Consider the following 21,159-nt stretch of genomic DNA (forward strand, 5'->3'; position numbering starts at 1 on the left):
CACCGGAATCCAGGGATCCAGTCGGAAAATGCAAATAACGCCACATATTCTCGGCGAGCGTGGGGGCATACGTGCCCGTGTTCTGATATTTCCACCCAAACATATTCAGCTCTGGATAGGACGCTCGCTTGACATGTCTTGTCGTTTCCCTTACTGAAGCAAACATACGAGTGATGCAACGTATGTAATTGCTCTATTCACTAGATTCAGTCAAAAGTTATTTTAATCCGTGGCACACTTCGTTCCCCAACCCTTCAGAAAACGTCAGGATACAATTTCAAAAAGACTGCGGAGCTACCGTATTCTGTTCCCCGGAACTACCTGAGTCTTTTTCTGGGTGTCGAGCCATCTTGATGCAGGAGGGAGAGGAGCTGAAAAGTCACGGCCGCTGGACGTGAAATGCATCTCAGGCAAGACAGAAGGGCGCGCCGCTTTTTGAGAAACGGTCCTATCCTGATAAATGGGGGTGCAGAAGGTGGCACCCCGCAGCCAGTATTTTGCGCTCAGTGGAACCCTTGCCCCCGGGGGCCAGGTGTCACTATCCAAGGACTGTGTGGACCCTACAAAACCCCTTTCTTTGCTGTTGGCAAGGCTAACATTTACTGAGCACTTACTCTGTTCCCCGGGCACGGTGCCAAACCCTTTTACGCGTATCATTTATTTGTTTCTTATTTATTTATTGCCTGTGTTATTTAATCTTTGCAACCACCGGTGTTAGACACAGTGTAGACATGAGGAGGTCGAGAACAGTGAAGTAGGCAGTGGCTAGAACGTGCTGGGAAATACAGAGCGTCCAGCCAGTTTCTGCACGCTTCCCCGGGCGGGTAGCCGCAATGCTGTGTCCCTGTAGAAGGAGACTCGGCTCGAGTCTTGGCGTTTCTGACACGGTAGTGAAAACTACTTTCCTTTACATAATTCCAGTGTTTTTCGACTTACATCCATATGGGAAGGCAAGTCACCAGCTGACCCAGCTGAGTGACATTTTAGGTGTTAGAAGTTAAATTATCAACTGTAAAATCAACTTATCGCCTGGTGAGTGAAATTAGAACGTAGAGTGGTTGCTATTCAGTTACAGTGAGTTGCTGTTTAACGGCTCTGTTCTGGAAGGCTATTTCATGTTTATTAATCTGTTTTCTCTACTGGACGACAGACGGCCCTTTATTGCTAAACCCCACCGTGGGGTGCAAATGGTGGGGGCTATGGTCAACCCTCCCTAGGCAGTAATTAGCACAGCATCCAGAGGACACATCAAATGTTTTACTAAAATATTTCCTTTCTGCTACCCTTAAAATAAAAGCAAGACCTGATGGCGGGTTGGGGGGGGGGGTAGGTAGATGCAGGTGAGAAAAAGGAGCCCTGTGTTATGATCATTAGTGGGAGCAGGGGCGCCTGGGTGGCTCAGTCAATTAAACATCCCATTCTTGGTTTCAGCTTGGGTCATGATCTCACCGTTTGTGAGTTCGAGCCCTACCTCGGGCTCTGTGCTGACAGTGTAGAGCCTGCTTGGGATTCTCTCTCTCTCTCTCTCTCTCTCTCTCTCTCTCTCTCTGTCTCTCCCTCCCTCCCTGCCTCCCTCCCTCTCTGCCACTCCCAGCTCATGATCGCGTGCTCTCTCTCTTTCTCTCTCATAATAAATAAATAAACTTAAAAAAAAAAATCATTTGTGGGAGCCAGATCCAGAGGGTTCCTCCCTGCTCTATCACTTTCCAAATAAATGCCCAAGTCCCAGGCTTGTCTGGGGCTGGCACCCAGCCTAGGCCCTGCCTGTAACACAGAGCAAAGAAGGAGAAGAAACAATCTCATGAGAAGGTGACTATCTCTGGGGCGGACCTTCAGAAGAGCCGAGAAAATCATTCCCCAAACACAAAATCCTGCCTTCCCAGGGTTCCCAATAACCAGATGACATCATTGTAAATTACGTGGACCTCTGTTATTTTTGCTTACTACCACTTGCCCTTTTGAGAACAGACGCCTGAATATTCTTTGGGAACCACCCCTCCCCACTTCTAGCCCCTGGGCCATGTCTATGGGTGTGCTCCACCCTCCTGGACAGCGGTCTTGACCCCAGGGTGCGCTGAACAGGCCGAAAGGGTGTGTCCCCCGGGCTTTTGTTGCACTTACTGGGAAAGAGCTACACCTTTCTTCTTCTAGGATCTAAACCAAGGCTGTGAGTCCAGGGGTGCCAGTAGGAAAAAGAATCGATACAAAGAAAAACAGAGAGAGGCTTGGTCTAAGACTTCCTTGGAGCTCCTGGATCTAGCCATGCCTGAAGACAACCCTAAGCATAAAGCTTTTCAGTTACGTCAGTGAATGTATTTCCATTTTGCCCAACCCGGTGTGAATTCGGTTTCTGTCTTTTGCAACTGAATTCACGTTGCTTACAACTTCCTTCCCTGTTACATTCAAACAGTGTGTGGGGGGTGTGTGAACTGAGGGAGAACGGCAGGCCCTGGGCCCTGGGCATGAATACCACTGGGCTTGGAGCAGGCAGTCCTGGCTCCGCCCTGGCAAAGTCCCAGGTGCCTAGGCCTCCGTCTCCTCATCTGGACCCACAAGGCCATTTCCAGCCCTGACATTCCAGTTCCAGTCCCTGGACCCCGTCCGGACCACCGGGACGGCAGTGACGGCTGCCACCACGGGAGTCCCAAAGATGGGATCTTCAGGTGTGGTCTTCTCATTTACTTTACCACAGCTTGTGCAGGGGAGGTGGTCAAGGAAAGCATTTCCGTAAAACTTCGGTATTTGTTCATAAACGTTGTCGTTTTCATTTTGTCCCTGGTGGCCCCGTTCCTGTCTTCTCTGCCTAATAAACTGGAGTGTTGCAAAGATGCTAGGGGCCATTTCGGCCACCGGCTGCCTCTCCGGAGCAGCTCGGGCCCCAGGTCTGTGTTACCCATAATGCACTCTGGGCTTGCTCTGCACCCAGAGGACGCGCATTTGTTACGTGTTTCCAAACCAGAATGAAAGGCGCTGCATTGGTGAAGGGACATGGAAACCAGGGAAGGGGAGCTGCTGTTGATTGTAACCCACGGTGCCATCTACTCCAAGCTCTGGACTCATTTTCAAAGTTTCAGGCCCCAAGAGCGTCTGGGGCCCCAAGGGAGGCGTGGTTCCCCTGGGAGCAGGTGGGTCTCAGGTCTGAGTGGAGAGGCAGACCGCGCTCCCCCATAAGGCTCCCGAGGATGCTCGCGCTGTTTGTGGCAGCCTAGAGTGCTGTCTGGGAAAGGTGAGTCGTCTAAGCCATCTGGGAAGCAAGGCTTGTGGCCTAGGGTGCAAATGCCTCCCCTTCACGGTGGCCCCCACAAGGCAAGCAACGCTGGACCTTGGGGGCTCCGTGGGCGCAGGCCTGGGCTCGAGGCGCAGCAGCGGCCCTGGAGCCCCAGGAAGAAAGCAATACAGGCCATTATGGAGGGCCGGGCCCCCCGGGCACCGCAGAGGGAGCGAGAGGGGTGCGCCCGGGCCGGGACAGGCGCGCGGTGCAGGCTGGCGGCTGCCTGAGGCCCGCGCCTTCCTTGCTCCTCTCCCGGGGGCCTGACCACACGGCCCCATCCCCCCCCGCGGGGCCCTCTACGCCCACCCGGGAGCTCCCCAGCCCCAGGGGCGGAAGCTGTCCTCGCCTGCCCCCTCTCGGGCCTCCGGGCCGCTCCAGGGCCGGCTGAACGGGGACCCCCGAACCCGCTCCCCGAGGCAGGCTGTGCGGCCCGGGCTCGGAGGCTGGGGGTTCCGGGAGCCTGGAGCTATTTTCATCCGATGCGTCAGCCGGCCCGGGAGGAAGAGTCGGCCCCGGGCCCATTGTCTGCTCGCGGCGAGGGAGGGGACGCGGAGGGCGATTTCGAACGCTCGGAAGGCGCGAAAGCGGCGCGCGGGGCGGGGAGGTGCTCGGCGGTCCGGGGGCGGCGGGGGGCGGGGCCCGAGGGGCGGGGCCGGGGGCGGGGCCGGGCGCCCTCCCGCCGCTGCAGGCTGGCGGCGGCGGCGGCGGCGGCGGCGGCGGCGGCGCGGGGACTGCGGGGGACAGCCAGGCAGCCGCGCGGGTAGCGACGCCCGGGGAAGCCCGCGCCCCGCCTGCGCCTCCGAGGCGCGCCCGGGAGCGGGAGCGGCCCCGCGGCCCTCCCAAGGCAGAGGCGAGCGCCGGGAGCCCGGAGCCCGGAGCCCGGAGCGGGCGGGCAGGCGGAGAGCCGGGCAGCGGCCGGAGCGCGGGGGCGCGGCCGGAGGCAGCCGCAGAGCGAGCCGGGGCCGGGGGGAGGGCGCCGGGCGCGAGCCCCCCCCCTGCGCGGCCGCCGCGGAGGCGGCTTCGCGGAAGACAAAAGCCCGCCGGAGAGACGCGATGCCCGGCCGGCGGGGGCCCGGGGACCGCGGCGTCTGAGCGCGCCGAGCCGAGCGCCCCCCCGGGGGGGGCCGCCGAGGCCGGGCCGGTGCCCGCGGCGGAGGGCGACAGGGGCTGGCCCAGGTGCTCCCGGCCGCTTCGGGCCCCGTAGCTGCTCGGGGGGCGGCGCCCTCCCGCCGCAGCCGCAGTGGCCGGCGCCGCAGCCAGGAGCCATGGGCAACATCTCCTCCAACATCTCGGCCTTCCAGTCCCTGCACATCGTCATGCTGGGCTTGGACTCGGCCGGCAAGACCACGGTGCTGTACCGGCTCAAGTTCAACGAGTTCGTGAACACGGTGCCCACCATCGGCTTCAACACCGAGAAGATCAAGCTGAGCAACGGCACGGCCAAGGGTATCAGCTGCCACTTCTGGGACGTCGGCGGCCAGGAGAAGCTGCGGCCGCTCTGGAAGTCCTACAGCCGCTGCACGGACGGCATCATCTACGTGGTGGACTCGGTGGACGTGGACCGGCTGGAGGAGGCCAAGACGGAGCTGCACAAGGTCACCAAGTTCGCCGAGAACCAGGGCACGCCGCTGCTGGTCATCGCCAACAAGCAGGACCTGCCCAAGTCGCTGCCGGTGGCCGAGATCGAGAAGCAGCTGGCGCTGCACGAGCTCATCCCGGCCACCACCTACCACGTCCAGCCGGCGTGCGCCATCATCGGCGAGGGCCTCACCGAGGGCATGGACAAGCTCTATGAGATGATTCTGAAACGCAGGAAGTCCCTCAAGCAGAAGAAGAAGCGATAATGCGCCCGGCTGTGTTCGGGAGCGAGCGGGGCGCGAGCCGGGGGGCGAGCGAGGGAGCGAGCAAGTCAGGGATGGATGGGTGGATGGATGGATGGATGGATGGATGGATGAACGAAGGAGCATCCGCGCCCGCGAACAAAGACCGAGAACCAAAGCTATGCTTCGAATTTTTAAAACGGAGTCTGTGCACCCAGACGCAGGACTAGTGACTTAACCTGGGTGTGTATACCGAGTTGCCAGCCCGCCCTCGATCGGCCCCCACCCCCAGCTCAGGGGACCTTTTGTCTGAACGCCAGAGCTACTAATGGGTGGGGGGCGCTGGGGAGTGGACGCGCCTGGCCTGCTGTCCGCCCCTCCCGGCCCAGGTGGAAAACTCGGATGTCAGAGACAAAAGCGATCTCTTCCGCCGCCCGCCACAAGTTGGGCTGCCCCGCCCTCACTGGGGCTCCCATCTGTGAGTCACCTGAGGTATGCGGCTCCCAGAACCCTGGGAGCACCTATCTGGGGGGCAGGTTGGCAGTGGGAGGTGCTGGGGGGGAACGGCCTCCCCCTGCATTCGTGGGCTCGGGAAGCGGGATAGTTTCATGTCACAGGGCAGGCCCCTGTTGAAATTTCATTTGTCCTGCTCTGGGCCCAAACGAGGTGGTGGTGATTTGGGCCATCAGAGGACTGCCTGGAACAATACAGCAGCCCGAGAGCGTGGGGCGCCGCGCTGGCCTTGGCCGGGGGGATGGCCACAAAGCTGCCCCTTTCCTGGTGCTTTTTTGGTGGCTACGGAAGACCAGTTCGGTTGAGAACTGCTTTTCAGCCTGGAATCAGACATCTTCCAGATGGTTTGGACCCTGTCCATGTGTAGGTCATTATCACACAAAGAGACCAATAAAAATTAAAAAAACAAAAAAACAAAAAAAAACTGTTGGAGGTGGTGGCAAATGATATATTTACTGTTTGCAGGATAGTTAAAGGTTTTTAAAGGGTAAGGCTCTTCTTGGCGTAAATGCTGGATGGGGTGTGTGTGTAGATACAGGGACCTCCCTCTGTCCTGTGTAATCGGCATAAATACCTAGACCCATATGTGTGGAATCTTAAAAAATCTCTTAGCCTCCTGATTGGTTTGTATGAGCACACGAGCCGCAGATGTGTGCCGAATTGCAAGATGGTTTTTTGCAAGGCCGTCTCTTGTAATACGAACAGCTTGATGATGGGTTTCGGTTTTCAGACATGTTTTTAAGAAATTCTACAAATGAATACTCACCTTAGAAATATTCACCTTAGGAAAAAAAAAAAAAAAAAGACTCCGCTCTGCCCTTTTAGATCCTTTTACGCTGCAAGTGGGGACGTGTTCAAATTTCTAATTTGGTTCATCGTGGCCTATCTGGTTTGAAGCATTTCATTAAAAATGTCTCGTTAGAGTATTTGATGTCATGCGCCAAAAAAATAAAACCCCACCTTGTTGCAAAAGCCGACCTCGTTGCATGGATTTTAAAAGCAAAGGAAAAGCACAAGGAGTGAGGTCCTTCCCCATCCATTCTTGTGGGAACTGGCCTGCTAGGCAAATGCAAACAATGAGTGCTTGGGATCAAAGAAAGCGTGTGATGTAATGATCACCTGTACTCAGGCACTTCGCGGTTTACTTGAAAGAGGCTTTGGAAAAATAGATAAAGCGAGAGAAGAAGAAATACATATTTTTAATAATGTGATTTAAAAATCCTTTATAATCAGGACTGAGTCTTGGTTTGCAGAAGCTGTCATTTACCCTGAGACACAGTATCAAAAAGGGAAATTTCTACTTACCGTTTGGTTTTAATTTCCTCTTCAAATTCATGTTCACAGGTAGAATTTTGCATATGCACACACGCGCGCACGCACACACACACACACACACACACACACCCCACTGTGAGGAATTTCTTTACGAAGGAGGCCTATATAGCAACTGGGCATGATCATGCTCGAGCATGTGAGGTCGTCAGATTATATATCCATGCCTATTGTCCATTACGCTCAGAAAGTTAATTTAAGAACCAGAGGTGGTCCTGCCCTCCTGCTTGAAACCCAATTCTTACAGGAAACCTTTTAAAAGAGGAAACCTAGCAGGCCCATCATCTTCCTTTTATCTTTGGTCGGTGTATTTGGTACCTCCCCAAGGCTGGTATTTTTGTAGCAACTCAGTAGAGAAAATAGAGCTAAGCACTGTCAAAGCCTGGAGAATTCGGTTTACGTATCGACAGCGTAGTCACTGATTTCTAAATGGGCTGGTCCCATCATCTGAAGATTCTGTATAGAGTTATTAAAAAAAAAAAAAAATCCCATCCTCCTTTATTTTCTTCACATGTAACAATTTCTTATGCACTTTGACATTTTGGTAGGGCCACGCTATTGAGAGAATAATATATTTATTTTGTGACATTGAAGATGCCAAATGCTGTAACCACCTCGTGCTAAACATCCTTAGGTTCAAGATCCCTGTTCAAGTCCCGTCATGCTTTACAAGCGAAGCGAAATGACTTTGGTTTTTGCATTATCGATACTTAGGGGTGCAGTCAACTGTTAGTAAATTGTGCAGTCAAGTAAGGCCCCTGTGGTGTATCAACCAATAGTTAAGAGTCTCCGTTGATCTCTGTGGTGTTTGACCTAGTAACAGCCCACTTTTGTCTCTGACCAAACAGAGGAAGCACGCGTCAAGTTACCTTGGCGTGGCCTTGGGGGGGGGGCGGGGGGGAGTCCCCTCCAATATGGCATCAGTGATCTGTTATGCCTCCTGCCCCTTTGAAGAATGAATGGGTTTCACACGGAGGAAGGTGGCCTCCCCACGTGACCTTTCGAAAGGTTCTCCCCTAGACACAAGGAGGCCGGTTTTATTTCAAGCCGATTCTCTTCACAGATTCTCTGTCATGGTGTTGGGACTATCGTCTCCTGGTTTCGGTTTTCCTTTCTGCTGCTGTAATTCTCTGTCCTGAACGTCCTCTTCTGGTCCTGTTCCCTTTTATATGCATATATGATGCTGTGAACAGAAATAAATTATTTATACAATCAAACGTTTGGGGAAGTTGTCTGGATGGTTTTTCAAGTTGCCCTTCTTTATTCCTAGGCCTTCTTTGAGGAGTGACTGGATGGCTCACCAGACGGCCTCTGGGGCCCGCCTGGGGCTGGATCAAGTCTCAGTTTTTCTGGCTTCCGTGTCCAGCTCTGTCCTGAGCAGAGGAGTGTGAGGGCTGGACCGCACCATACACCTGTGCCTGTCCCCCTACGCCTGTCGCCCTACGGGGTGCCTGTCCCTGGTCCTCCCAGATCCTTCAGGAAAAAGGCCTTCAGTGCCTCGCCTGTCCTCAGCCTGTCAGTTTATTAAAAAGGTCACGATTTGGGGCGCCTGGCTGGCTCGGTCGGTAGAGCACGTGACTTTTGATCTCAGGGTCGTGAGTTCAAGCCCCACGCTGGGCATAGAGCCTACCTGAACAAACACACAAAACAAGGTCATGATTGTTAATCATTTCAAGAATACCATGGGATTGTGTACAATTGGAAGTAGCTATGTGCTGATATAACGTGAATCGTCACAAAGCTGCTCAGCGCCTAGACCTCCTCTGCTCCGATCTGGGCTGAACCCAGAAGAAATCCAGGACTTTGAGTCCTCTGCCGTAGAAGGTGCAGTGAAACCATCGTGTTTTGTACCTGTTGTTGGGGAAAGGCCTGCTTGCTTTCTTTCTTTCTTTTTTTCTTTTTTAACATGTATTTATTCTTGAGAGACAGAGCACAGGCGGGGGAGGGGCAGAGAGAGAGGGAGACACAGAATCTGACCCAGAGCCCGACGCGGGGCTCGAACTCACACACTGCGAGATCGTGACCTGAGCCGAGTCGGACGCTCAACCCACTGGGCCACCCAAGCGCCCCCCCCCCCCCAAAAAAAGGCCCACTTTCTGAAGAAAAAGCGATTGGGGCTGACTCCGCAGCATTCTGACAGGGTCAATGCAGCCACACTCGTGAGGGCCCTCAGCAGATACCAGGCCACAAAAGCAAGGCCCCCTTGGGTCTTAGCTCAGGGGGCAAAAGGATCCAGTTTCAAATTTCAACTCCAGCGCTTAGGGCCTCCATCATTTTACTCTCCATTTCTTAGCCTCTTGAGCCTCGATCTCCCCTTCTGTAAAATGGGGTCACAGTGCATGCGGGAGGATAAAACACAATCATAACTCGGCTCCGGTGCTCAGTCAGCAGCCCCAGCTTTGATCACGGGTCGCTAGCAACACGTGGAAAGCACCGTAATTCCACCCGACCACAAGCATTTAAGTCAGCTTGCCGCGATCTGCCTTTCACCCACACTTCTTGGTGTCCTTATGCTCTGGAACCTTGCCCGCACCCCAGGCCCAGGCCAGAGTGGAGTCCAGGAAGTGTCTGTGGACCGTCCCGGGCGTGTGGTCTCCCCTTCCAGAGCTCTGCGAGGCTGGGTGAGGGGCCAGACGGAGCTGTGTGGACCACTGGGTCCGCTGCTCCCATGGCCCATCTCACCAGGCTGTGAGCCCCCCCCCCCCGACAGGGTAAGGCCTGGATCCGTGGCAGCCAGTGCGGAAAACCACCTTGAGCAGGGAGTGAGTACTCCCTAACTATCGGCTGCATGACTGCATTCTCGTTGGTTAGTTTTCGTGGTAAATTTGAAACCTACGTACATTAGATGCATATAAACTTACACACGTTATACAAAATAATTATTTCCCGTGAAATGTTTGAATTAAGGTGAAAACAGACAAACTGTGAATATCGTTCTCCAAGATCACGGTCACGAGATGAATCACTGCTGTGACTTTGCAGGAGGTTGAAACTTGTACACAGGGTGGAAACAGGTATGAGCCTAGGGGTTTTTCTTAAAAGATGAGCGAGGCTTGATTTTATCGTCCCGGTTGCTATAGAAGCTAATGTTTAGGAGCCAGATAACATCAGAAAGGCCACAGATGCGGGGCGCCTGGGTGGCTCAGTCGGTTAAGCCTCCAACTTCGGCTCAGGTCATGACCTCGAAGTGTGTGAGTTCGAGCCCCGCGTTGGGCTCTGTGCTGACAACTCAGAGCCTGGAGCCTGCTTGGGATTCTGTGTCCCCCTCTCTGTCTCTCCCTCCCCCACTTGTGCTGCCTCTCTCTCTCAAAAATAAACAGACGTTAAATTTTTAAAAAAGAAAGGGCACAGATGCCATTTTTAAGTCCCGACACCTGAAAAATTCTTCAAAACCTATTTAGGGATCAGTGCTCTCCAGATGAGTAAAAATACTAGAAACCGAAAGAAGACAAAACCCCAGCCCTTATTTTGTGGGGCCAGCCTTCATCCAACGGTACCAGGTGAGACTGGGTACCTGGGCAGTGTTGTTCATTTGATGTTTTCCAGGAAAGTCACCACAAACCGCCCCTTTCTGTACCCTCCTGCACCCTCCTGAGCCCCTGCACCTTCCAGCACCCCTGCACCCTCCAGCACCCCTGCACCCTCCTGAGCCCCTGCACGCTCCTGCATGCCTGCACCCTCCTGCACCCCTGCACACTCCAGCACCCCTGCACCCTCCTGAGCCCCTGCACCCTCAAGTACCCTCCTTGCACCCTCCAGCATCCCGGCACCCTCTTGCACCCCTGCACCCTCGAGTACCCTCCCTGCACCCTTCTTCACCCCTGCACCCTTCTTCACCCCTGCACGCTCCTGCACCCCTGCACCTTCCTGTACTCCTGCACCCTCCAGTACCCTCCTTGCACCCTCCAGCACCCCTGCACCCTCCTGCCAGGGGGGATCCTATCTGCACTGTGTCCAGAACTCACGCCCGCCACCATCGACACGCCAGAACAGAAGCCCAGAGCCTCGCCTTCCCTCCTCAGCAGGATCCAAGGTCCAGGAAAATCCAAACCCTCTGGTACCACGTTCCCATCCCTGAAGAATTTTCTTTCCGGTATTTCCTTCAGGAGACTGTTTGTGTCCGGGGCAATGCCTCCCCACTCCACACAGCGGCATTGACACCCCCGGAAGGGTGGACGTGGGGTATCAGTGCTCCTGCTTTGGGGTGCAGTCTTGACAGCCAGCTCTCTACCGGGGTCCCTCAGCAACGGTAAGAGGCTGAAGACCCCGGCCCCACCCATGCCTCGCGGTGTTTACAGAGATAAAGTGACGAAAGAGAAGAGAGCACAGGGCACAGGGCAGGTCCAGAAGCCTGCAGGTCAGCACAGCACGCCTGGACTGTGGCCCCTTCTCTGCCGGGCCGGCTCTGGATTGCAGGGACATCCTGTTCCCCTTGCTGTTAGGGACGAGCTCAACCCCCCGCCCCCCACCCCGCGTCCCCTCTGTGTCTTCACTGATGAGAACATCCAAAGCCGACTTCCAGGAGGAAAGCGTCTGTCCTTGCGAGATTCTGGGATGTAGAACCTTTAGTGCAAGAGTCCATTAAGTAACTCTTGGGGAAAATGAGCCTCCGTACCTCTGTCACTTTCAGGCTTCTGCTTCTAATGGCCACGCACGACTGTTCCCTCCTTAAACGCTAACTCCCCGTGCAATTAATTTCAGCTGCCCGTGTCTCACGAAAGCTAAAACGATTTCAATGCATTATTTAAAAGTCATCAGGGTAAGTAATGACAACCGCACCGGCTCCTTTCGTAAATATACTTCGGAGGCCGCTATTCTGCAGATGAACTTTCGCATTGCTATGTCATTTGCAGTGCGCTCGGATGCCGCGTCCATCACGTAAAAAAAAATGCTGTTAAAAATAATATCTGCAGGGGCGCCTGGGTGGCTCAGTCGGTTAAGCGTCCGACCTGAGTTCAGGTCAGGTCACGATGGTGAGTTCGAGCCCGGTGTGAGGCTGTCTGCTGTCAGCACAGGGCCTGCTTCCTCTGTCCCCGCCCCCATCTCTCGCCGCCCCTCCCCCGCTCAAAGATAAATAAACAGCAAAAAAAAAAAAATAAATAATAATAATGTCTGCAAATAATCGTGACACCTGTTATGCTGGGGACGCTCCCCCAGGTGGGTGTGCCGGGAAGTCTTGGAACGTGATTCTTGTCCTCAGATGGCTGACATTCTAGGGGGTGAAGCAAGGGGAAGGTATCACGTTGGCGCTGAACCCCGGTGTGAAACGTCCCTCAGTTTGACCAAACGGAAAGTCATTAATTCAACCAAGCTCACGTTTTCCATGCCACTCCAGCCTGGGAGTAAAAGCATGGCACGCTGTCTCAGTGCGTGCCATCAGAAGACGCCCAGTCCCCCCCTCGATCTCCCTCTCTTGCTCTTTCTGAGATTTCCTTGGGAGGCGAGCTGATACGACTGTGCTAACTGCTCTGCCTTCTCCTTCCCTTCCACCCCGTCCCCCCCCACCCCCGACTGCTTGCGGAAGTGTCCTTCTGGAAGCTGGGCTCAGCATGGCGGCCGCAGCGGCTGGCCCCCGTCCTGCTGACCCCCGTTGTGGCGTCCCATTCCCAATGGCCATCAGATACTTCGTGACATGGCTCCCCAGTGTCTACTCCCACTCAGACACCCGGGGGCGGGGGCTGATCTGAGGGGCTGATCCTGCGCGGCCTCAGAATCCCCTTCTCACCTCACGCTGGTTCTCTCTCCCAGTGTGGACCCCCCCCCCCACCCCCGAACCTCAAAGTGCTGGGAAATCTGCCTTGGAATCCGTTTGCTACCACAGAGTGAGGGGTTTCTTGCAGAAGTTTTGAATAATGGCCACCTCCCCCGGAAATTCACTCCGGGCCTCAATTCTGCTCCGCTTGCTTCCGTCTGAGCAAGTCACCGGGATGACGGAATGAGGGGCTGAAGAGTCAGAATGAGGCAAAATCCTCTGAGGCAGACACCGTGGGTTACCCACACACGAATCCGTGCCTCTTTCCACCTTTCTCGCAGGCAGAACCCCACTTTTACTTGGGGGTGCCCTCTGCCTGACGACTATGTGCTCAGGGAAAGTGACTCTACACTCAGCTTAAGGGGAGATGGGTCTGAGCCACAAAATTAATCAATTCTTCTTGCTTGGGATTTGTTTAGGGAAGGGTGCTGAGACCCAAGGGAAGGGTTTCCCGGAGAGGAATAAATGGATGGGCTTTGGAAGATCTTCCTTATGTTTTAACGTTGGATCATACAGCTCTCCTTTGCTGCTTCTGAATTTCAGTGAATGAAGATGTGATGGCTGGAGTGGCTGCAGCCACCTTGACACCATGTTGAGAGCCCACTCACCCACTGAGGACAGCAGGAGGGAAGTATGAAGGGTCTCAGATGACACTGTGGAGCTGCTGACATACCCATCCCCGGCACCACCTGACCTCAGGACTTGCAGAAAATGACATGCCCTTTACTTGGGGTTTCAGCTACTTGTGGCTAAAACCTCTCAGCTGATAAGGTGCCTCAGACACCACCCCCACCCCTTCATTGTACGAAACACGTAGGGCTCCCCACCAGAGCTGCCATGTGAGGGAAACCATCAACCACCCCATGCCCACAGATCACAGGCAGATCGAGACCCGCCTCGGTTGGCCCCTGCTGGGGGGACAGAAGGACTAAGGTCTCGGCTCCTGGTTTAACAATTACCACCGGGGAGGTCAGGACATTCTGGCCAGGACAGTGAGGCGCACCTCGAGGGTAATTCCAAGTAAGCAGCTGAGAAAGCCATTAACGGTGAAGCCCTTTACCAGCGCTCATTTTCTGAAAAGAAATGATTAATATAATATTACTTGCGACCATTCACGGAGCGTTTGTTTTATGCTGAGCTATGAATTACGCACTTGACAGATTCACGTCATGTAATCCTCTCTGAAAGGCCATGAGGTAGATGTGTTCATCCTGCCGGTGCTGATGTGGACCTTCACGACACAGGCAGACAAACAGATGGGTAGACAGACAGACAGTCACAAGAACAATCACTGAGCACTTACGGGGCGCCGAGCGCTGGGCTGAATGCACGGGGTAGACATCCGGTCTGTGCCTCATAACAAACGTCGAGGGACAGGGACTATGTTTGTCACAGGCTTGGAATCCGTCGGGCAATCTGACTTCAGGACCAGCCCCCCTACCCTGGGGCAGCCCTTCACAGCCTGGAACCGGGACCTGGCACAGGGAGAATGTTCCAGAAGAGCTGTGAAGTCAATGAGCTTGAAATAAAGGCAGGGTCCGCACCGTCGCAGCTCAGAGACATGGCATGAGAGCACCCCAAACCAGTGCCTCCCCCACCCCACCCCCACCCATCTGGGGTCCGCTTTTCTAGTAAGTTCTCCATGATGCCATTGCTGCTGTTCCCTGAATGTCGAAGCGTCAAAGCCACGCACTCCAAAGTAACTGCCCAACCTTGGCCTGGTGTCACCCCCGCGCCCCAGCAGGCTCGTGCCTGAGCTACGCTACTGACCTACCTCTGGAGCCGTGGCTCTCCACGGCTTCCAGAAAACAATGGTTGTGTCCTGAGACACCTTTGCTTGTCACAACTAAGAAGGTGGGGCACAGGACAGCCCACAACAGAGGACAGTCTGGCCCAGAACACCCGTATGTGCCTAAGCAGAGGATCCCTCCTCTATGGCCTTCATACTGGCGGCTCCCTTTCCCTAGAACACCTTCCCCCGGGGCAGCATCCTGGCCGGATCTCTCCCCAACTTCCCGTCTTTCCGCCCACACCTTCCCGTTTTCATTAAAACCCCCTTCCTACTCTCTCTGCCCTTCCCTGCATCACTCTTACCCGTGACATACTTTGTATTTTATTCCCACGGACATAAAATGAACTTATGCTCAATTATGTACTGATTGTCTGTCTCCCCCCTGTGTATGAGTTTCCTGTTGCCACTGTAACAAGTTACCCCAGACTCAGTGGCTTAAAACAACGCAAATGTATTATCTTACAGTTCTCAAATCACAAGTCCTAAAATCAAGGTGTCAGGAAAGGCTGCGTTCTTTCTGGAGGGTCTAGGGGAGAATCTCGTCCAGCTTCCGGTGCCTACCTGTACGCCTTCACTCGGGGCCACTTTCATTGCCAAAGTCGGCAGCACAGCGTCTTCAAAATTTTTTTAAATGCTTATTTATTTTTGCAAGAGAGAGACCGAAAGAGAGAGAGAGAGAGAGAGAGAGCACACAGGGGAGCAGCAGAGAGAGGGAGATAGAGAATCTCAGGCAGGCTCCTGTGCTGTCAGTGCAGAAGTAGACTCGGGGCTCGACCTCACGAACAGCGAGATCACGACTTGAGCCGAAATCAAGTTGGAAGCCCCACCAACTGAGTCACCCAGGTGCCCCAGAGTCTTAAAAAAAAATTTGAAATTTTTTAAATGTTTATTTATATTTGAGAGAGAGATAGAGTGCGAGCAGGGGAGGGGCAGAGAATATTTATATTTGAGAGGGAGAGAGATGTGAGCAGGGGAGGGGCAGAGAGAGGGAGACACAGAATCAGAAGCAGGCTCCAGGCTCTGAGCTGTCAGCACAGAGCCCGGCGCGGGGCTCGAACTCACGAACCGCGAGATCACGACCTGAGCCAAAGTCAGACGCTTCACCGACTGAGCCACCCAGGCGCCCATTAAAAATTTTTAATGGATCGCTTCTTGGCCTTTTGGCTAAGATCAAGTGTAAAAATTTTTAATGGGAAAAAAAAAAAAAACCTGTAAAGCTTATTATCGAACAAGTAATTGGTATCATCCTCAAGGATCCTTATTAACACAGTTCCATGCGGCTTGATGAAAATGATAGATTATATCAGTTTATAGAAAAGTGCTGTTCTTTGACCGCTGCATTTGAACAGTCACGGAAAATGATGTCCCGAGTATATTTCATTAAGTTGTTAATGAGCTTCTGTTATCCGCCTTAATTGCCACAGCTCGGCTCCCAAGTGCTAAAACCACATTTGAGGTGTCCTTTGGTAAAACACGAGGGTAGAGCAGGTCTGGGAGAGAAGAACCAGCCCGATCTGTTGCCCAAGAATTTCTAACACTTCTTCCTTCGTTTCTCAGGCCTCAGGTTTTCACACCATCAGGAACAGGACGGATGCCATTTGTTGTTCTTTACTGCAACCTGTTAGCGTCACAGTAAACTCAGGGCTCTTGTCCTAACTTCAGGCTATTGGCCGAATGAAAGTGTTGGAGGGGTGCCTGGGTGGCTCAGGCTCCAGGTTTCGGCTCCGCTCATGAGCTCACAGTTCGTGAGCTCGAGCCCCGAGCCTGGCGTGGAGCCTGCTTGGGATTCCACCTCTCTGTCCCTCCCCCTGTTTGCTCTTGCTCTGTCTCTCTCAGAATAAATAAATAAAGTTTAAAAAAGTGTTTAAGTACCCCCCCTCCCCCACCACCATACATGAGCCCACTATACTCTCCTAACTCACATTATCATTCAGCCGGGGACTCAAGAGCCGTAAAAAGGACGCTGACCCTTGGGTTTCTGAGTGGTTCTTCTGCACCGTGCACGTAGGCTTTTGTAGCTCGATCTTTCTAATGATCGTAGCCTAAAGATTTTAACTTCACTCTTGTCTGCTTGGGACCCCTGTAACATTTGATCCGCGCCATTCAAGTTAGATATTTATCTACCGTTCTTGTTGCTCTGGAATTAACACATTCTATAGCTCACTGCTTCCCACCCTGCGGCGTGCCCAGAACTCCCCCCGGGGAACTTGTTAAAACACAATCTCACGTGGGGCGCCTGGGTGGCGCGGTCGGTTAAGCGTCCGACTCTTGATCTCGGCTCAGGTCATGATCTCGCAGTTCATGAGCTCGAGCCCCGGTGTTGGGCTCTGCGCTGAGGGTGGGGAGGCTGCTTGGTTGGGATTTTCCTCTCTCCTTCTCTCTCTGCCCCTCCCCCACTTGGGCGCGTGCTCCCTCTCTCTCTCTCAAAAAATAAATACACTTCAAATTTTTAAGGAGAAAAATACGATCTCACGTGTTCGATCTGGGCGGGACCCAAACTTTGGCGCTTCCGGTGCCACTGAGGCCACGGCTCCGTGCCCCTGCACACTCAGTGCACTCGGATTGGGGTGGGGCCACGGCACTGATGCTGTCGGCGAACCGGAGTGAAAAAGGGGCGGTCCCGGGAGGATGGCCCTTCTCGAAACCTTCACTCCCCTCTCCGAGACTGAAAACAGGGATTCCAGGGTCACGGAGGGGCTGATGGGAACAGCCTGGAAAACCGAGTCACCTCGTCCACAAGAGTCCAGCCGCCCAACCAGCAGCACCTGCGACGTGAGCCAGACAGGAACCTGTCTTACGCCGCTGAGATCTCAGAGTCTATTTACTGAACCCAAAGCTCCGCGTGGCAGCCCCCCAACCCCGCCCTCAACTGCTGCAACATGCGACAAGCAGCTGGTTATTAGGAGAGCTGGTGACGGTGAACCTGCCCGTGTAAAATGCCCTCTGGCTTTCCGGAGTCGGTTCTCAGGGATCTCGTTCGACCACCTTCTCAGTTTTCAGTCTCTGTAACAGCCTCTGCCTGTTGGCACCCCAGGTCCTCCCAGGCACCCTTAATCTTTTGCTATCAAGGACAATGCCTCTCAAAGGTCGGCATTAGGTGAGCCCCAGATTTATTTAAATCTCAGGTTTCCCTGGAGGGCCCGTATAATTACACCCCAGCCTCAAAATGACTGCAAGATTAAAGAGAGTGCTGGGTGTCTGTGGGCGGTAAACGCCGGTCTCGGGAGGTGTATTAGCTTTCCTTTGGCCGCCGTAACAAATTACCACAAACGGGGGGTGCTTGCAACCACAGGTGTTCATTCTCCTACAGCAATAGAGGTCGGAGCTCTGAAATCAAGGTGTCGTCAAGGTTGGTTCCTTCTGGAAGGTCTGCAGGAGAATCTGCCCCACTCCTCTCTCTGAGCTTCTGGCAGCTTCCAGGAACCCATGCGGTCCCGCACTTGTAAATGGATCCCTTCAGTCTCTGCCCCTGATGTCACCTGGCCTCCTCGTCTGTGTGTCTCCTCCCTGTCTCTTCCCGTATAAGGACACTTGTCGCTGCAATTAGGGTCCACCCCAATCGGGATGGGATCTCCTGTTAGTCTGAACTTGGTTCTTGAATAGAGCGGTTTTTCCTGAGTTCTGTCTAGAGAATCGCCTTGACCAGGGGCCCCCGTTACTACAAAACTGGCGTCCCCGCCTCTCACCGTCTCGGTCACCTGTGGTCACCGAGGTGAAACTGCACGGCCCTTCAGAGAGGTCAAGGGTCCTTAAGAGAAAGCTTCCTTACGGCTCCTGGTGCTGCTAATGTAAAGAGAGCAAAAACGGGGTAAGAACCTGGTTGAGGCACGGGCTCCAGATTACCGAGGAGGCCACAGATAGATGCTCCCGGGCCACACTCAGGTCCGTGTCGTTCCCCGTGTGCGTCGCGGCCATCAGCACCAAGAGATTCCTCCCAACCCGTGGGTCTGGCAGGTTGGTAAAGCCCGGACAGTTGTGGCGCTATGTTGACCCCGCACGAGGTTTCCTGCTCAAAACTCCATTCTCGTGAAACCCACACCAATATTGTCATCCCGACCCACCACGTAACCGTTTGCCACGGATGCTGCTAGACCGCCATCAGGACGATTTTCACTGTGGAACTCCCAGCAACGACTTCCCCTGTGGGACGGCCATCTGAAGGGAGAGGGAGATGTATCAAGCCGCCTAGACTGAATGGTGGGATCCTGACACGTGTGTGTGCTCAGAGCTGCTGCGGACAGAACCGAACACGCCAAGAGCGGAAGTGTTCGCAAATTGCGTGATCGTAAGTTGGGTGTCAGAGAATGACGCACACCACACCGTAGGGTGGAACTGGAGTGGATTAGCCCAGGGAACCCTCCCACGCTATGATTCCCCGCCTCTGCACCCACACGAAGACCCATCGAGTCAGCTCTCCAGCTCGGCTGGCCAGCCTAGCGCCTGTGTTTTTAGCTTAGGCCGTAACCCTGCTTACGCTTACGTTTTGAGACGCAATGAGAAAGTACCCCCTAATGGCGTTACCAGGATAATTTCTGTCTTCACCTGTAGCGCGGGATTCCTCAAATCTTTAAACCATCAATTATGTGTCCTGATTCCAGACTAGAGTGTAATCAATACTTACTTATTAGGGCAAGTGTCTACCCGCAGCTTGCTGAGCCTGGCAAGTAAAATATTTATGACCTAACAAGCCAGTTTTAACTATTCTCTATCATTACTTTACTACAGCCGACCATCCACGGCTCCAATCTAAAGTTGACTTGTTTTGAGCCCCGCCTGCAGAATCTGCATTCCAATAAGTCTGACGGGACTTCGAACCTAGGAATCAAAATTCACACACAATGATACGTGTTCTCTACCACTTGTTCGTTTTTAACTGTCCTGGGTAAGTGTCGGGGCACCTGGGAGGCTCAGGTGGTTAAGCGTCTGACTTTGGCTCATGATCTCACCGTCCGTGAGCTCGAGCCCCGCATTGGGCTCCGTGCTGGCAGCTCAGAGCCTGGAGCCTGCTTTGGATTCTGTGTCTCCCTCGCTCTCTGCCCCTCCTCCCACTCGCAATCCGTCTCCCTTTCAAAAATAAATAAATATTAAAAAATTTTTTTTTCAAGTGCAATATGTAATACGAATTTCTTCAACATCTACCTGGGCCCAGGAATCAGCTCCAGTGCTGAGGGGGCCAGGCTGACGTGTGGACAGTGTTCGTCCCTGAAGGAACCCTTTATGTAGACAGACCCTCAGCACAGCCCCTCAGGGTGACCCGAGCACTGTTCATGCCCCGTTGGGGCCCTGGCCACATCTCACAGAGGGTCTCGTCTGTGCCTCCCTCCTCCTCCAGCCTGGAATCTCTCTTGTCCTTGCAACCTTCATACTCAGCTCACGGCGGGGCCAAGAGTAGGCACTCGACTCCATTTCGGTGCGCTCAGGTGAAGTTCAGAATCACGGGAGGGCCATCAGTGGCTCAGGGCCAGCCCCTAGGTCTTCCCTGTCCCTGGCTTTCCCAGCAGCATCAATAGCTCTGGGGTGCACTTGGGCCCCCCCACATTCCACCCACAACACCGACCATCACAGAGAGATCGTGGCTTCTGTGCCCATCTCTCCCGGAGCTGCTAGGGGGCCGCTGCCAGAGGTGTGCCCGGGGCCCAGAAGGAGCATTATCTCCTACTGCCACCAGTGTGGGTGGTGGGGCGAATCCACCAAGAGGAGGCATGCCTCGGGGGCGGGGAGGGGAAGTGAACTTCCCATCAGGAGGGCTGGATGCAGGGACCACTGGGGCTGCAGGGTGGGGTTCCCTAAGCTCCTGGGGTGCAGACAGCAGAGCGATGGTTTCCACGGGCCTTCCAACAGGTGCGTTCCCTCCCTGGCGAGGCTGGGGACATGCACGCACGCACACTGCTGCCCAGAGAGCTCTCCTTCCTTCTTGCCTCAGTGCCCATCCCTCCCTCCCTCCCTCCCTCCCTCCAGCAGCCTTGCCCTCCTGACCCGGCTGACCGCTCAGGCCTCGTCGCGTGCCCTCGTGACGTGGGGCGCTCAGCACTCGGCTGCAGCATCCTGTCACCCGTGGGATCGCACTCTCTCTGGGCAGGCTCCGAAAGGCTCGGAAAGCGTCTGCTTTATCCCCTTAGCCTCGCGAATGTGCCTAACGCCCACCGACACCTGTGCCGTGATGAACGAACTCCCTCGGGTCACAGGTGAGGAAACCGAGGCAGAGCAAAAGATAAAGTGCCAGCTCTTGGGCCTCACGGCCAGGGAAGCAGTGAGTAGCCAGCCTCACATCTGCGGGCTCTAGACACCACACGAGTTTTCACCCCTTGTCCTGTTTACCCCTCACACCGACCTGGATGGAGGCGGGGTCATGGTCGTCCTCCATGGACAGCTGAGGAAACTGAGGCTCAGAGGAGGTGACAGTTGCTGCTGGCGTCCCACCAGCTCCCCCTGGCCCATCAGGAGCCACCTGCCGATAGGGGACGGCTCCCTGTGCCTCCCGTCTCAGGGGTCCCCCTGGCCATGAGAGCAGGCTCAGCCGGGCCTCCAAGCTTTGAGGGTCAGCCTCGAGAAATCACGGGCATCCTTGCCCGTCATCGGGACCGTCGTCTTCCCAGTCTTCTCACAGTCACGACCCGCTCATCGCGCATGCCCTCCAGCTCGCCTCCCTGACAAGTGTCCCCGCTCCCTCACGGTGCCT

The 21,159-nt window shown here is 54.6% G+C and overlaps 1 protein-coding gene and 1 non-coding gene across 2 annotated transcripts; both read left to right on the plus strand.

The window, feature by feature from the left end:
- The first annotated feature begins 3,950 nt into the window (after positions 1–3,950).
- On the plus strand, positions 3,951–8,153 carry ARL4C (ARF like GTPase 4C). The gene has a single exon (XM_060624247.3). The coding sequence runs from the start codon at positions 4,537–4,539 to the stop codon at positions 5,113–5,115; it is 579 nt and encodes a 192-aa protein (XP_060480230.1). The 5' UTR covers positions 3,951–4,536; the 3' UTR covers positions 5,116–8,153.
- A 330-nt stretch (positions 8,154–8,483) lies between these two features.
- On the plus strand, positions 8,484–8,556 carry TRNAK-UUU (transfer RNA lysine (anticodon UUU)). Its single transcript has one exon. It is a non-coding gene; the product is annotated as a tRNA-Lys (tRNA).
- Positions 8,557–21,159: the final 12,603 nt, after the last annotated feature.

Source organism: Panthera onca, chromosome C1 (assembly GCF_046562875.1).
Source record: "Panthera onca isolate mPanOnc1 chromosome C1, mPanOnc1 haplotype 2, whole genome shotgun sequence".
Lineage (NCBI taxonomy): Eukaryota > Metazoa > Chordata > Mammalia > Carnivora > Felidae > Panthera > Panthera onca.